We start from the raw sequence: 14,974 nt of genomic DNA, 5'->3' as shown, positions 1-14,974 counted from the left end.
TAGTGGGGATGAGGATTTGGGATAGGATATCTCTTGCAAGTAATAGATTAGGATTGAGCAAATAACCAAAATCCGAAGAAACTCATCCAATCCGACTCAATAAACATCGATTTTTGTCGGTTGAAAGACATAAATTGGTTGAAATCATGTTGAAATTTGTAAAAAATCGATTATTCACGATTGGATTTAGTTCCTATATTTTTAATCTGTAGAAAACCGAATCCAACAGATGTAGTATTTCACAAACTCATTTTTATTTTGGGACAGCATCATTTAGACTTCAATACTTCATTCTAAAAAATACCACATCACTCATTTGGATTCATGAAAATATTAATATTGAATTATTGATGGAAGCACATCAATTTAAGACAATTCTAAAATGAAAGCTTTCAAATATAGTTACTCTCAGACGGGTAAAACTTTTTTTTTCTATTTTATTTTATACAGATTTAAAAATAAATCTACAATTTGTAATTTATAAGGTTTAGATATTTTATTATTAAATTAACTAAAAATAAATAAATAAACTTAAGTAAGTCAATATTGGACTTAAAATCAATATTGGATCAACATAGAAGCCCAAACTGACATAACCCATCTGAACCCGCTACAAATTATTCACTTTGATTTTAAACGGTTTATACATGATAAACGGTTGGCAACGGGTTGAACTTTTTTCAATCCATTTGAGTTTGATCGGATAAAATTTGTCTCTCAACTCGATCAAACTCGATCCATGCTCAGTCCTACAATAGACCATCCATGAGTAATAGATACATATGTGGCAGTCATCCACATTTTTTATAATAATTCTCCAAGGAAGCTTTCTTTCAGGTTTTTATCCATGCATGATTCTTCTAATTTCATGGTCAACGATGATAAGATGTGAAGCTAATATTTTGAGGAGGTTAATATCTGCATTCTTGATCAAGGTTGGGTTGCTTCTGATAAATAAAAGAAGGGCTTAGAGCAAGTCTTGAAAATCTTTGAAACTAATTCTTCTATAGATAGATTGGTAGATAGATATGATTGCACTTTTATAATATTTTTTCAAGAAAGATTTCTACGAGGTTTTTTATCCATGGATGATGCTTCTAATTTCCTTAGAATTAGTGATAAGAGATGAAGCTAATTTGTTGAAGAGGTTAATATCTGATCTCTTGATCAATATTGGGTTGCTTCTTACAAATAAAAGACGAGCTTGGAGCAAGTCTTTAAAATCTTGAAATCTGACACTTTTCAATTCTATTTTTTGCTACTTTCTTCGGGAGTTGGTAGGTTTTCCTTGTACTACACTTCATCTTTTTAATGAATTAGCTAAGTCTGTGTCTAATTCTTCATGGATTAAGAACATATAGTCATGGCATAGCATAATATACAAGTGTAGAAAATTATGTATTATTTTTGTTAATACATTACACACTTTCTCTATAAATGCATATTAAAAAAATTGAAGGAAAATCTCATTCACGAATGAAACAGCAATTTCCACCATGCTGTTGGACAAAATTCATTAATATATTTAAACAACTTATGATCTACTCCTCAACTAAGCATGCTCTCCACCAATAATTTGGACATGGATGCACGTCTTCCTTCCCATCCACCAGCCAAATCCAAGTATTATTGTTAAACAAAAGCATGTTTTCTCACTCAACGAGGAATACATTTATTGTGATGGTGTCACAAATGTCCAAGCCTCTAACTACCTGCCTTGGACTCGTGCTCAGCCGGCCATGGCACATGAAAGAGAAGGTAGTTTAACGTGCAGGGGATGTTTGGTTCACAGTCGTGATCAGAGCCAAAATAAGTCGAAATGATCGTATCCTCTCACATATTTAATTTATGATTAAAATAAAAATAAAAATAAAAATTAAATATTATGAAAAATAATGATAGTTAAAATAAAAATTTTTTCAATTAAAATGTGAATAGGACTCTCCGGATAAAATAATTAAAATAAAAATTTTTTATTTTTATTTTTATTTTAAAGTCCAACTCAACCCAACCAAATATATCTTGAAACTCCAAAACAAGCATGCAGGTTTAAAATTGGTTGACTCTGGCGAGTGGGCTATGGCCGACAAAGTTAACGTTTGGGTTGAGTGGACTACACGTTGGGGTTGGTGGGCGTGAGGCCACCACACAAAGAGTTCAAAGTTCATATCCTTCTAGATGACCTGCCAAGGATGAAAACTGTTGGATAATTACAGTTTGAAGCTCAAACAACAATTTTAAATAGGTTTATAAGCTCATGTGAGGCTCGGTTCTCTGGGAGTTTTATTTTAAACTCGTTTTGATATATTATTTCTTCTAATTAAAAAAAAAAAAATCTTGTTCCGATGCAACTTGCCAAATACAGTATCTCATTTGATAGGTTGATCAGGCGCCTCAACATGTCAGCTCATGAGATCATAATTTGTCGGAGTGATGTTCTTGGATCATAGATTGAGTTGGAACCGGAAATCATATAGTGATGAGGGTTAATCATTTTGTTCATTACTTGAAGAGAGATTACAAGTGAAAAACATCTAGGAGATCCTCAGAAATGGAAATAGAAGGTTTGCCAACATTGTATGACCATCTAAAGATTTTCCAAAACACAAACTTCCCCAAAGAATGAAAGAGTGAAGCGGAGTTTGAGGATAGAGTTGATCCAAGATTGAAATGTGAAGACTTCTTCTATTTCTCTGTCCCCCCATATCTACCAAAAAAGAGCCATAAGTAGCTAATCCCAACCTTCCTTAATCTCCAGGATGTCCAAAGAGTATGAAGATTGGAAGGCAATCCAATCTATTTGAGGCATTTGATAAGGGTGGTCCAAATAGATCTTAAAAAAGATCATCTAGAAAAGAGGTGAGTTGTAGTTTCCAAACCTGCATCACATTAAGAGCACCCAGAGCCCACTGCTCAACCCTTCTTTCTAAGAGCTAGCCAGCTGTAGGAACACTTTTATTTTTTTTCCGGCATCTTTGCTCTCCAAATGAGTTTGTGGTAGAAACATCTTATAAAAGCAATTGACATTTTTCATTTTTTGTAAGCTTCCAAACTATTAAGAGGAGATTAAGCCAGTGTCTAACAGTTGGGACTTGGGTAATATGAAATTTGTTTAATCACCTATTGTTCTTTGTCATTTTTTTTCATTGTGAATTTTTGTCATTTTGTATAATTACCAATCAAAGCTCTTAGTAGGATCACACAAATGGAAAGTTGGTTATTTTATTGCTTAAGACTAGACAAACATGAGCCAAGAAGAAATGAGATCTAGATGTTTACATGGAGCAATGCTTTACGCACATACAAAAAGTCTTAAAAGAAGATATTATGGAGAGATGAGAGAATGCAAAGAGGGTAGTTGTTTGCAAAATATACTTTTCTTCTGTGAGAATAATTTTTATTATAATGATCTATTTTTAGATGGAAGAAAAAAAAAATGAGAATAAACAAAGTCTTGCAAGTGAGTAATAGGGACCATGGTCCATCCCTTTCTCCCCGCAACCCCTACCCTTTCCCATTCAATACTAACCCCATTCAAAAATGAGATCAGAGTGGTGTATTAGAAAAAGTTCCTAAAATGACAAAGTCCATTTTGATCCAAAATTAACTTCGCCACCACCCATGTCTCACACCAAAAACTAGTGTTATGTCCTCTTGAAGACATTCTTAGGGAGATGTGGGAGCAATCTTTTTATTTATATACCAATCAAATATTTTGCAGGGCGAATCTGGTACCAAGAAAAAGCAAAGAGAATTTGTGCTCTACACTAATACACTGTCAATCTCATGAATTATATTGATCTCCTTCTATCATATGGCATTATTGATTATTGAATGCTTTTTCTTAATAACAGACTTGAGCTTCACCATTGAAATTATCAGTTGGACCAAATCTACCGACATAGTAATGGACCAATCCTACCACAAAGCGCTGTGTTAGTATTGTGCCTTTCTCATCTTATTTCTTTTTCACCCATGTATGTACATATATCTTCATGATAGGACTGGTTCACCATTGAGCTGATGGATTTGATCTAACCAATGAGTTTGCATAGCATTTCTTCAATAGAACTGCCTTCAATAAGAAAAAAAGATCAGCCAGATTCCACACTAGATCATCAATACTTGTTATAACCATGATGTTCCTATGAGAGATGTCAAACTGTTAATGGCTGCTGTTTGTACACGTCTTGTATTCAAAGTCCTCCATCTGATCAGAGGCTCTTTCTCACAAATTCCATCAATTATTTTCTACGTAGAGTGGAAGTTATGATTAGGCTAGCAAATCTTACTGTGTCATCTTTGAAATTTTGTGATTTTCTCTCCTTTTCCATATCACTTCTTGTCAAAGAAAAATCTTTATCAAATTAGGTAGGTGAAATAAATATCTACGATTTTTATTTTACAGTTTCATGATACATGTAGTAGGTATATATATTATATTAGTAGGCAACAAGGCTCGGAGAGTTTAGCAATTTAATCTTTGCTGATGTATATGGTTATGTCTATATATACTTGTTTACTTTAAATTAGATACGACCTTTCAATAAAATAAATAAATAAACACAAAAATAAAGCATAGCACAATGCCATACAAAGAATGCACATCCATGCACCGTGATTTTGGAGGTAATTATGATATATCCTTTTACCAATTATTATAATTTTTCTCCTAAAAAACTGCGATAATTTATTGCAAAAATATGCTTCGTCATAAAATGAAAAATCATAACAAAATTGATATGGATGATTTTTATAATAGTTTATAAATAATATAATCATCACTTCAATATATAATATCAATATAATTAGAGTCAGAGTACTCTATGTCAGTGAAGGACCCTTTAAACATCTCACTTGGAAATAGTTAATCCTCTGAACTATAGTAGAAGTCTCCCTAGATCAACCATTTAATGACAGTTAATTTGAATTTAAGACCTCTTGCTTGGAGAGGAATGTACCAACTAGCTAAGCTAATAGTCATTGGTAAGTTTATCCTGATCTTTCACCCACTATCCTTTTTGCTCAAATAGATTTTTTCTGAAAAGCTGATCATTCAACCTACTTTTTTTTCTAAAAAAAAAAAAATCCTTTTTTGTTAACTCATTCTTCAATGACTTGGTATGTTTGTTTACCTCTATCACACAAATATTCATGAACTAAAAAGTAGTATCATCTCTAACTCTCTTTTCAATTCTTTGACTCTAAATAATTAACTACATGAACTGTGTTTTGCTTAGATAAGCCACACCTTTGCTCCATGGATGGAATCAGAGAAGTCATGTTTACTAAATATATGAACCAAAATAAATCATGGAGCAAAATGTTATTTGCTTGGATAAAAAATTATTCAACTTTTCTCTCTTAATATAAACATTTTTCCATGCAAAAAAAAAAAGAAAAAGAAAAAGAAAAAGAAAAAGCCCCTGCCTATTTTGTATGCACTCAAGTTAAAAAGAGAATGAGGTGCCTCCTTTGCATCCCTGCCACCTTCTCCTTCCCACCATTAGGCTTCAATGCACTCAAGCTTCATTCACACTCATTCGAGGTGATTATATCCAAATTGAACACAAACAAACAAAATAAAAAAAAGGGTTTGATAATTAATAGGTAAGAAAAGAGGAGGGGAGAACAGAGTTGGTACTCCAAGACTCCCAACCCCTATATTGGGTTAGTAGAATTCAAACCACTTGGTCTTCGGTCTTTGTTCTCCCTAAAGCCACCTCACCATCCCACTTCACCCATCACCCAAAACCATCTCATCTCACACCCCTTTAAAAATAATACACCAAAAAAGAAAGTTCCAATAATCCAAACATCTCCTCTCTCTCTCTCTCTCCACACATCCTCCACCACCCCACCCCACCCCACCTCCCTCTCTCCCTCCCCTCCTTGCTACAATGATATTCTCTATCCCCTTAGCCACCTTTCTTCCTCTCCAATGTCTCTCCCAAACCACTCCCCACTTCTCCTACTAGTCCTATTTCTCTTTGTCTCATTCCCCACCATCTCTTGCCATCTTTCCACCATAGCAATCTCCCATGTCTCCAATAAAACCATAGTGTGTGCTCTCCTCCCTTCACACACCAACAAGCACTTTGACCTTAATTGCACCAGCATAGCCAAAAGAGTCCAGAGGAACTACCCCTCGCCGAACAACGCATCCTATGCTGCCATCGCCGCTGGCAACGGCTTCCTTTGTGCGCTCGGACCGACGACGTTCTCCGATGTATCTGCCATGCGCTGGTGGGAATTCAAGCAAGAATCCGGCAATGGTTCGATCCCCCATTCCAAGCGGGTCTACCAGGGACCGCCTCTCGTATCGCTTTCCGCCGGCGATACCCATGTCTGCGGCCTAGAAGGTGGCGCCACCCGCAAACTCGACTGCTGGCGATGGCCGCAGCTCGTCTTCCCCAAAGAGCTTAACTTCACGGACATCGCCGTCGGTGAAGAGTTCATCTGTGGATTACTATCACCATCCCAAGAGATCGTATGCTTTGGAAATGATTCAACTGTAGTAGGCCATGAGCCCTGTGGATCTTTCGGTACGGTCACCGCCGGACCTCGGCACGCCTGCGCCATCTCCAAGGGTGGTGAATTGGTTTGCTGGGGAGTTGGTGCTCCAAAAGTGGAGACAACATTGGAGATGATCTCATTAGCCTTGGGAGATAACCGGACTTGTGCTCTGGCCGCCAATGGAACAGTGCAGTGCTGGGGGGAGAACTCTCAATTACCAAGTGGGCTCTCCAAGTCGCAATTTGTGGCAATTGAAGCCAAAGGGAATACTCTGTGTGGGATCCTGATGGCTAATTACTCTTTGGTTTGTTGGGGGCATGAGATCTTCAACTCCAATCCCATGGTTTTCGACCGTGTGCTGCCTGGAGCTTGCACGCCGATGTCCGGTTGTCCTTGCATCTTGGCAGGCTCTGCGAACATCTGCGGCGATGGTGCCGGCATCTGCCAGCCATGCAGGTCTGCTTTGCAAGTTTATCCTCCACCGCCGGCGCCACCACCGCCACCGCCACCGCCGCCACAAAATACAAATTCAAATTCAAAAACTCCACGTGGTCACAGGAGAAGGCTAGTCTTTATAGTCCTCATCACGGTCGGCCTAGCCGTCGGAATGGCTGTGGCCGCCATATGCTTCATAGTCCTCCGAATTTACCGAAAAAATGGCCGAGTCCATGACATGGTGAGACTGCATGGTGCAGCGGCAGCTGCGCCGCCACCTGAAGTTGCCGAAGGCTCGAACCTACCGATCGACCGGCGGCTGAGCCTGATGATTAGCCAAGGCCACAGCTCGACGATCGAGGAATTCCCATTGGCGGTCCTCCTCGCCGCCACCGACAACTTCTCCGACGACCACAAGATCGGGTCTGGCAGCTTCGGGTCGGTCTACCGTGCAACGCTCGATGACGGCCGCATCGTCGCCATCAAGCGCGCCAAGATCTCTGCCACCGCCTCCACCTCTCTCGCCGACCGCCGCCGTCGGGATCGCGACCGAGAAGCCGCCTTTCTCTCCGAGCTGGCTCTTCTCTCCCGAGTCAACCACAAGAACCTAGTCCGGCTCCTTGGCTTCTGTAGCCAAGCCGGTGAGCGAGCTCTGCTATACGAGTTCATGGCCAATAGGACGCTCCATGATCACCTCCACAGGCTCCCCGCCTCGCCGCTGGCTTCGTGGGCGGCGCGGCTAAAGGTGGCGCTCGACGCGGCGCGGGGGATCGAGTACCTCCACGTCTACGCGGTGCCGCCCATCATACATCGAGACATCAAGTCCTCCAACATCCTCCTGGACGCCACGTGGACGGCCAAGGTCTCCGATTTCGGCCTCTCCATCCTCTCCCCTTCCTCCCCTTCCGACGACGACGACGACGATATACGCCACGTGTCGTCACCACGAGCCGCGGGTACCGTCGGATACATGGACCCCCAATACTACCGGCTCCAGAACTTGACCGCCAAGAGCGACGTCTACAGCTTTGGGGTCGTGCTGTTAGAGTTGTTGACCGGGAATCGAGCGGTACACCGGAACGATGAGAGCGGTACACCGAGGAACGTGGTGGAGTACGCTGTACCGCACATCGAGGCGGACGATGTCCACCGTGTGATGGACCGGCGGCTGCCGCCGCCGACGCCCAGCGAGATCGAGGCGGTGGCGTTCGTGGGCTACTTGGCGGCGGACTGTGTGAGCCCAGATGGGAGGGACCGGCCCACGATGAGCGAGATCGTCGCCGGGCTCGAGCGGGCCGTGGCAGCGTGCGCCGCGCCACCACCCACGGCACTGCCAAGGTCCGCCACGGCTCGGTCCGTTTGACACGTGTGGTGAAAATTTTTGCACGTATCGTTCATAGGACCTTTTTTTTGTTTGTTTTATAGTCCAAAAAATTCATTTTTTTTCTTTTTTTCCAAGTGCACTCTACTTGATTTGTCAACGTTCAGATGGTTGCTTGGAGTATTTATCTTGAAAATTAAAATTTTTAAATGAATGAAAATTTTCAGCTGTTTGGACTTTGCAATACTGAAACATGCGCGTGCATATATATATATATATATATATATATAAACTGTTTCGATGGTTGCTTGGAGTATGTTTCTTTAACATTAAAATTTTTAAATAAATAAAAATTTTCATATGTTTGAATGGTGTAATACTGAAACACATAAATAGATATATATAGTACTACATCAAAAAAAACAAATATATATATAATACTATATCAAAAAAATATAAATATTTAAGATTTATTTCAAATTTTGTAGCTTCATAATTCTTTAAAGGACTATTTAATTGCTTGAAAAATATTATAAAATTATCTTCGGTCTAAAGATGTATTGTTTTCTAATTTTATTGGATATATTTGTGCTAAGTTTGTATGAGCTATACAATTTAACAAAAAAAAAAAAAGACAATGTATTTTTTTTAGTGTTGGGTTAACTGAAATAATATCTAGATTTTTTTAATTTTTTATGATAATGGAGTGGGAGAAGGGAAGGTTGGCTTGGTGAGGTGACTGGAATATATAAAATTTGGAGCCTGGTATGGTTTGGAAAAGTCTAAAACTAAGACAGGTGGTGGTGGAGTTGTACCAACCTTTTTTTTTTTTTTTTTCTGGTGGGACGTATCCAACCATCACGAGAGTCACGGAAAAGGAGGAGACTTGTTGCATGGTGTGACGCATTTAGAGGCTGCTAACAAACTCTCTAACAGAGAAAAGTTTATGAGATAAGGAGTAGGTCTTCTATCATTGAAAAGAAGAGAATATAATGAATGGTTTGAAGGTGGAAGATGGAATCCAAAACTAACAGGCTATTTTATTAGTGTGACAATGTTGAGTGTCTTGCACGTTAAAGGAACAAATTAACTATTCATCATGAATCTACACCATGTATAGCATAATGAACAACCACTATGGAATTGTTTTCTTTCTACTTGGTACCTTCTTATCTTGTTTAAGAATGAATTATTGGATGAAGCCTAATTGATTCGTTGAGATAATGATAAAGAATGTACACCATGTGTAGTATAATGAACAACCAATATGGATTTTTTTTTTTTCTTTCTACTTGGTACCTTCTTATCTTGTTTCAGAATGAATTATTGGATGAGGCCTAATTGATTCATTGAGATGATGATAAACAACAGAGGAGCACTTCATACCTTCAGATCATAGCTTTTATCCTTTTCATACATCTAGGATCCACAGAAATCGTGTTTGTTCTCAATACATACATAAAATCATGAATCGAATCATTCAACTTGCATTTTTTTGTCAGCTGTATTATTTAAAGATTTGAGGATTAGTAAATTGGCAGCATATGTATTTCCATTTTTATGAGCATATATATATTTAAATAACTAGAAGTTTACAAGATTAAATATATCAAAAGATCATGCGAAGCTACTCGAGCGAATAAAATCTGGTAAGTAGAAATGCTACTATGCTATATGTGTTAGAGGTGCACCATGCATATAAGTAGCCAATAGCTTATTTGTCGTATAGACCTAATTCATAATTAGAAAGTGAAATTCCACATTCATTCGGGCCGGTATTGGTTCAAAGAGAATCGAAAAATGATAAAAATTCTATATTTTTATTTAAACTGTATACCACATATTTTGACTCGAAGGTAAACTTTCTTAGTTACAACTGGAGGATTAAAATCTTTTTTGAGCAAGAGGATGATTAAAATCTATAATTATGAGTAATGTTTATTGGTGCCATCATTAGCAATTGGATTAACATTAATTAATATGAGGACTGTCACACTCCCTTTTCTTCCTTATAGATGAGATCTTTAGGATATCCATCTTTATGTGAGGGAAGTCAGGAGGTCATCCATCAATAATTAATGCAAATATATTGCCTTCGGTGGCAGTTCCAAGCATGAGATTTTTTTTTCTTTTTCATAGGTTGCCCTCTGGTCCAATTTACATCTAACTGAGAACAACCTGACACTGAGAGCTGGTTTTCTCAAAAAAATCAAAGCTGGCAGGCATTCTAACTCCTACTTCACCTCAGGTCCAAACCTGCCCCTTTGTCCTGTTACTTCTAATGGGGTGAGGAGCTTCATTACGGCAAAGAGAAGAACATTGGCAAGCTAAACCATCATAGCCAATTACAGAAAACATTCATTACAGAGTATAAGGAAGATTTCAAGACTAGATCCAAACAGTCATACAAGCTTCGAATCTTCAATACAGTTTTGTCCGACCTAATTGACGCCACCAATCGATGCTTTGGTTATATCTATACACCTACCAAGAAATTTTTTACTTGTTAAGAATCTATAGCAAGTGCTTGTTATTTATATCTTAGTTTAATCAGTTGAAACATTGTGATTTGCTAACTATACTTTGGTTATGATAAAATTATTTGGTATTAAATAGTACAAATCCAAAACACACTATGCCAACCACCCCTACATAATATATATCACCTGAAAGAATAAACTCTATTTCATACAAAGCGAAAGAATAGCCAACCAAATATGGTGTAAACAATTCCTTCAATATTAACAGAAGTTGGTCCCTGAGTCCTCTTTGCCTCTAGTGCTGTTGAGAAAGTTTGAGTGGAGCTGCCTTTCTTATCTACCATTTCCTTTGGTTGTTGTGGATTTTCTTCTACATAATTTGCAAAGCCTAAAAACATAGAATTAGTCAATAATTTTGATGCTATTGTTGAAGTTGATGACTTTGGTTTTCTGGTGAAACTTCATGAGCAGGTCAGATGGAGCTATCAGTCTTAACTGCTTGCATAAGCATTATCCAATAAAGTAGGGAATTCACGGCCATAGTTTGACCTAGCCCAGAAAGTTTACCTTAGGCCACAAGTTATGACAGATCACTCTATCTAAAGTATCAAAAATTTCTAGATCAATATATTGCTTTCTGAGCCTGGTGATTGCTCTATGCATCAATTAGTTAGGATTTTAGGCCCCTAAGCTAAACAAGGGCCATTTTTGGTAATAAAACACAGGTCCATCAGGCACCATGTTTACTGATATAGGGCTGACCTACCCAAAACTCCTGGAAATTGTAGCCAACACAACAGGCCAGAGAGAGTTAGTCAGACTGGATGATTTCACATGGCTTGTTCTACATTCAAAAAGTTCTTGCTGTCCTGAGGACCATTATTGCATCAATATCTGCTGCTCTGTAATAATCTACCCATCTTGCTTCAAGGCAACATCAGAGTTACAAACTCATCTGTGGCATATATGGCATATGTGTGCTTGTCAAGCTCTGAGTAGAAGAGAAAGATAAGCAAGTCCATCAGATTCATTCCATTAAGATTTTGAGATGACTTTGAATGGGCTTAAACTCAAACAACAATGTCAAAAGCATAGATTTTTGATAGATCTATAATTACATTACAATTTCTCGGGCACATTCTACGCCCACAAGCACCACAAGTTTTTGACCTCCTTCAAGGCCTAAAGTAGTAGTACTAACCTAGCAGAATCCAATATTTTCTCATTTATATTTGCTTTTCTCATAATAGTACCCTTACATCACAGTTAATTTCAGCTGCAACATGTGATGTGTAGATTCATCTGCACACACCTAGTAAACAGTCTTGAAAGGAGCCGCAACCTTAAGGTTATGTACAATATTTGCGACGGAGCCAATGCTCGCAGCAATGGAGATGAAGTAGACAAAATAGACTCAGGCCTTGCAACAGAAACCATTTGGATGCTCCTCTGCTGATCTTTTTCCAAGCTATGTGCATGGCGACCAAAGTCGTGAACATGATGAAGATAGTTTGTAGGACGAGCTTCGATAGTGTGAAGCTCAGTGAACCAACCTCTGTAAATGGCACTCTAACATAGTAGGTTGTGTGAATGAATTTGGCTTCGGGCCATTTGGATGCAATGTAACTCTCGAACCCGAATAAGATTGGTTGTGCATAGACCTGAAGGGAATAGTTGAAATCAATAAGAGATCAAGGTATGATAGCCAACATATGCGTGTTGGCAATATGCTAGCTATCACAACTTGATCTCTTATTGATTTCAACAATTCTCTTCAGGTCTACGCACAACCAATCTTATTCGGGTTCGAGAGTTACATTGCATCCAAATGGCCCGAAGCCAAATTCATTCACACAACCTATTATGTTAGAGTGCCATTTACAGAGGTTGGTTCACTGAGCTTCACACTATCGAAGCTCATACTGCTAACTCTCTTGTCATATTCACGGCTTTGGTTTCCATGCTTATAGCTCGGAAAAAAATTAGCAGAGGAGCATCCAAATGGTTCCTATTGCAAGGCTTGAGTCTACTTTGTCTACTCATCTCCATTGCTGCGAGCATTGACTCATTGTACATAACCTTAAGGTTGCTGCTCCTTTCAAGACTACGTCGAACGCTAGCTCTTGTTTGGGTCTTCCTTGAAAGAATAGGCCGTGGGATAATCGAGCACACTTTGATCCACACAGCATATAAGTACCGCGAAAACAAGATCGTTTTATAGAGGAAAAATAACTAAAATAAATGCAGAACGCAAAATAAGAAAAATAATCAAGCAATAAAAAGAAAAGAAAAGAAAGCACACCAAATTTACGTGATTCAACCTGATTGTTGGCCTACATCCACGGGCAAGACCTCCTCAATATTCTTCTATTAATAATCCATGGCACAACGAAGTACAAAATTGGAGAAGAAGAAGAAAAATAAAAGACTCACAAACTCTCTTTTTACAAAAGAAAAATACTCTTTTATTTTTCTCTCAAAGGAATCTCACGTCTCTCCTTTTTTTTATTCTCTTAAACCCTCTCTTTATTTGTTGTTTTCACTACTCTCATTGCTGCTGAACCTCTCCCAAGTCCTTCCTTTAAATAGAGCTCGTCACCAGATGAAATCAGGTCCAAACTGTGTCAAAAACAAACTCCGATTCGCTGTAGAATCGAAAAAACCTTCTTTGCCATCCGATCTGCATCAGATGATCAAAACAACGTGTTAGATCATGTCCAAAACTAATTGGATAAGTCCTCGGCCGTTGGATCAACATAGGGAGCGAGATTCATTGTCCGATCGCACCTCCGATTTATCAGATATCATGTAAACCGCAAAAAACATCGAGGAAACAGACGTCAGTCCATCGTGGACCATAAGAAATGCCCTAAAAACGAGCGCTCGGTCCATGTGCCTATCGTAGACCGTAAAAATGCGGTAGACCACGTACGCCGCACCTGCACGAGTGGGCCTGGGCCGGTGTTTTCACGCGCGCACCCGCGCACGTGGGCCTAGGCTGCCTTTCTGGGTTTGGACCGGTCGGACAAGGCTTCAATCTATCAATTCTCCCACTTGAAGACATGTGCCGAACTCACAAGAACATCATCCTTGGAAGTCTTGCCAACCTTCCACTTCTCACGTAGCTCCAAGATCGAAAGAAGCTTTGCTCCAATTGAACTTCTCCCAAGCCACTGGTTTTGTCAACACATCTGTTGGATTTGCATCTGTATGAATTTTCAGCAATGAGATTAGACCATCATCAACCACATCTCTCACAAAGTGATAGTGAATGCCAATATGCTTTGTCCGAGAGTGAAACATCGGATTTTTCGCCAAGAGCAATACATTTTGACTATCACAATTCACCCTCATCACATCTTGCTTCACCTTGAAGTCTCTAAGAAGTCTCTTGAGCCAGATAGCTTCTTTGCATGCGTGTGCCACTACAATATACTCTGCCTCTGTCGTTGATAATGCCACTACTGATTGAAGTTTAGACTCCCACCTAATAGCACCGCCGCCCATAGAGAACACATAACCTGTGGTAGATCTCCTCTTGTTCCGATCACCTGCAAAATCAAAATCAACATACCCAATACACTCCAAACCTGCTGAACCATAACAGAGTGAATGATCAATCATCCCCCTTAGATATCGGAGGATCCACTTTACTACTGTCCAATAGTCGCTATTTGGATTTGTCATATACCGGCTCACAACTTTCACTGCTTGTGCAATGTTTGGTCTTGTGCATACCATAGCAAACATAAGGCTCCCTATTGCTGATGAATATGGCACTCGAGCCATGTCAGCCTTTTCTGCTTCTGTACTGGATGATTGCTCTGCTGACAGTTTCAACTGAATAGAAAATGGGGTAGAGACTGGCTTTGCATTCTGCATATTGAAACGTTACAGAATTTTCTCCATATATTTTTTTTGTGAAAGCCAAACCTTCCTATCCTTCCTCTCCCATAGAACTTTCATCCCGAGTATTTGGTTTACGACTCCTAAGTCCTTCATCTCGAACTTTCCAGCCAACTGAGCTTTCAAATCTGATATTCGACTCCTACTATTCCCTGCGACCACCATATCGTCGACATATAACAGCAAGATACAGAAGCTCCCGTCATCATAATTATAGAAATATGCATAATGATCTACTTTCAGTCGATCCAATCCCAAAGTCACAATGAAGGAATCAAATCATTTGTATCAACACCTCGACGCTTGTTTGAGACCG

At 39.2% G+C, this 14,974-nt stretch overlaps 1 protein-coding gene across 1 annotated transcript; it reads left to right on the top strand.

Moving 5' to 3' along the window:
* The first annotated feature begins 5,841 nt into the window (after positions 1 to 5,841).
* On the top strand, positions 5,842 to 8,523 carry LOC105038514 (serine/threonine-protein kinase-like protein CCR4). The gene has a single exon (XM_010914340.4). The coding sequence runs from the start codon at positions 5,942 to 5,944 to the stop codon at positions 8,312 to 8,314; it is 2,373 nt and encodes a 790-aa protein (XP_010912642.2). The 5' UTR covers positions 5,842 to 5,941; the 3' UTR covers positions 8,315 to 8,523.
* Positions 8,524 to 14,974: the final 6,451 nt, after the last annotated feature.

This window comes from Elaeis guineensis, chromosome 1, assembly GCF_000442705.2.
Source record: "Elaeis guineensis isolate ETL-2024a chromosome 1, EG11, whole genome shotgun sequence".
Lineage (NCBI taxonomy): Eukaryota > Viridiplantae > Streptophyta > Magnoliopsida > Arecales > Arecaceae > Elaeis > Elaeis guineensis.
Note: the sequence above shows the minus strand (reverse complement) of the source record. Positions and strands in the feature narration are given on the sequence as shown.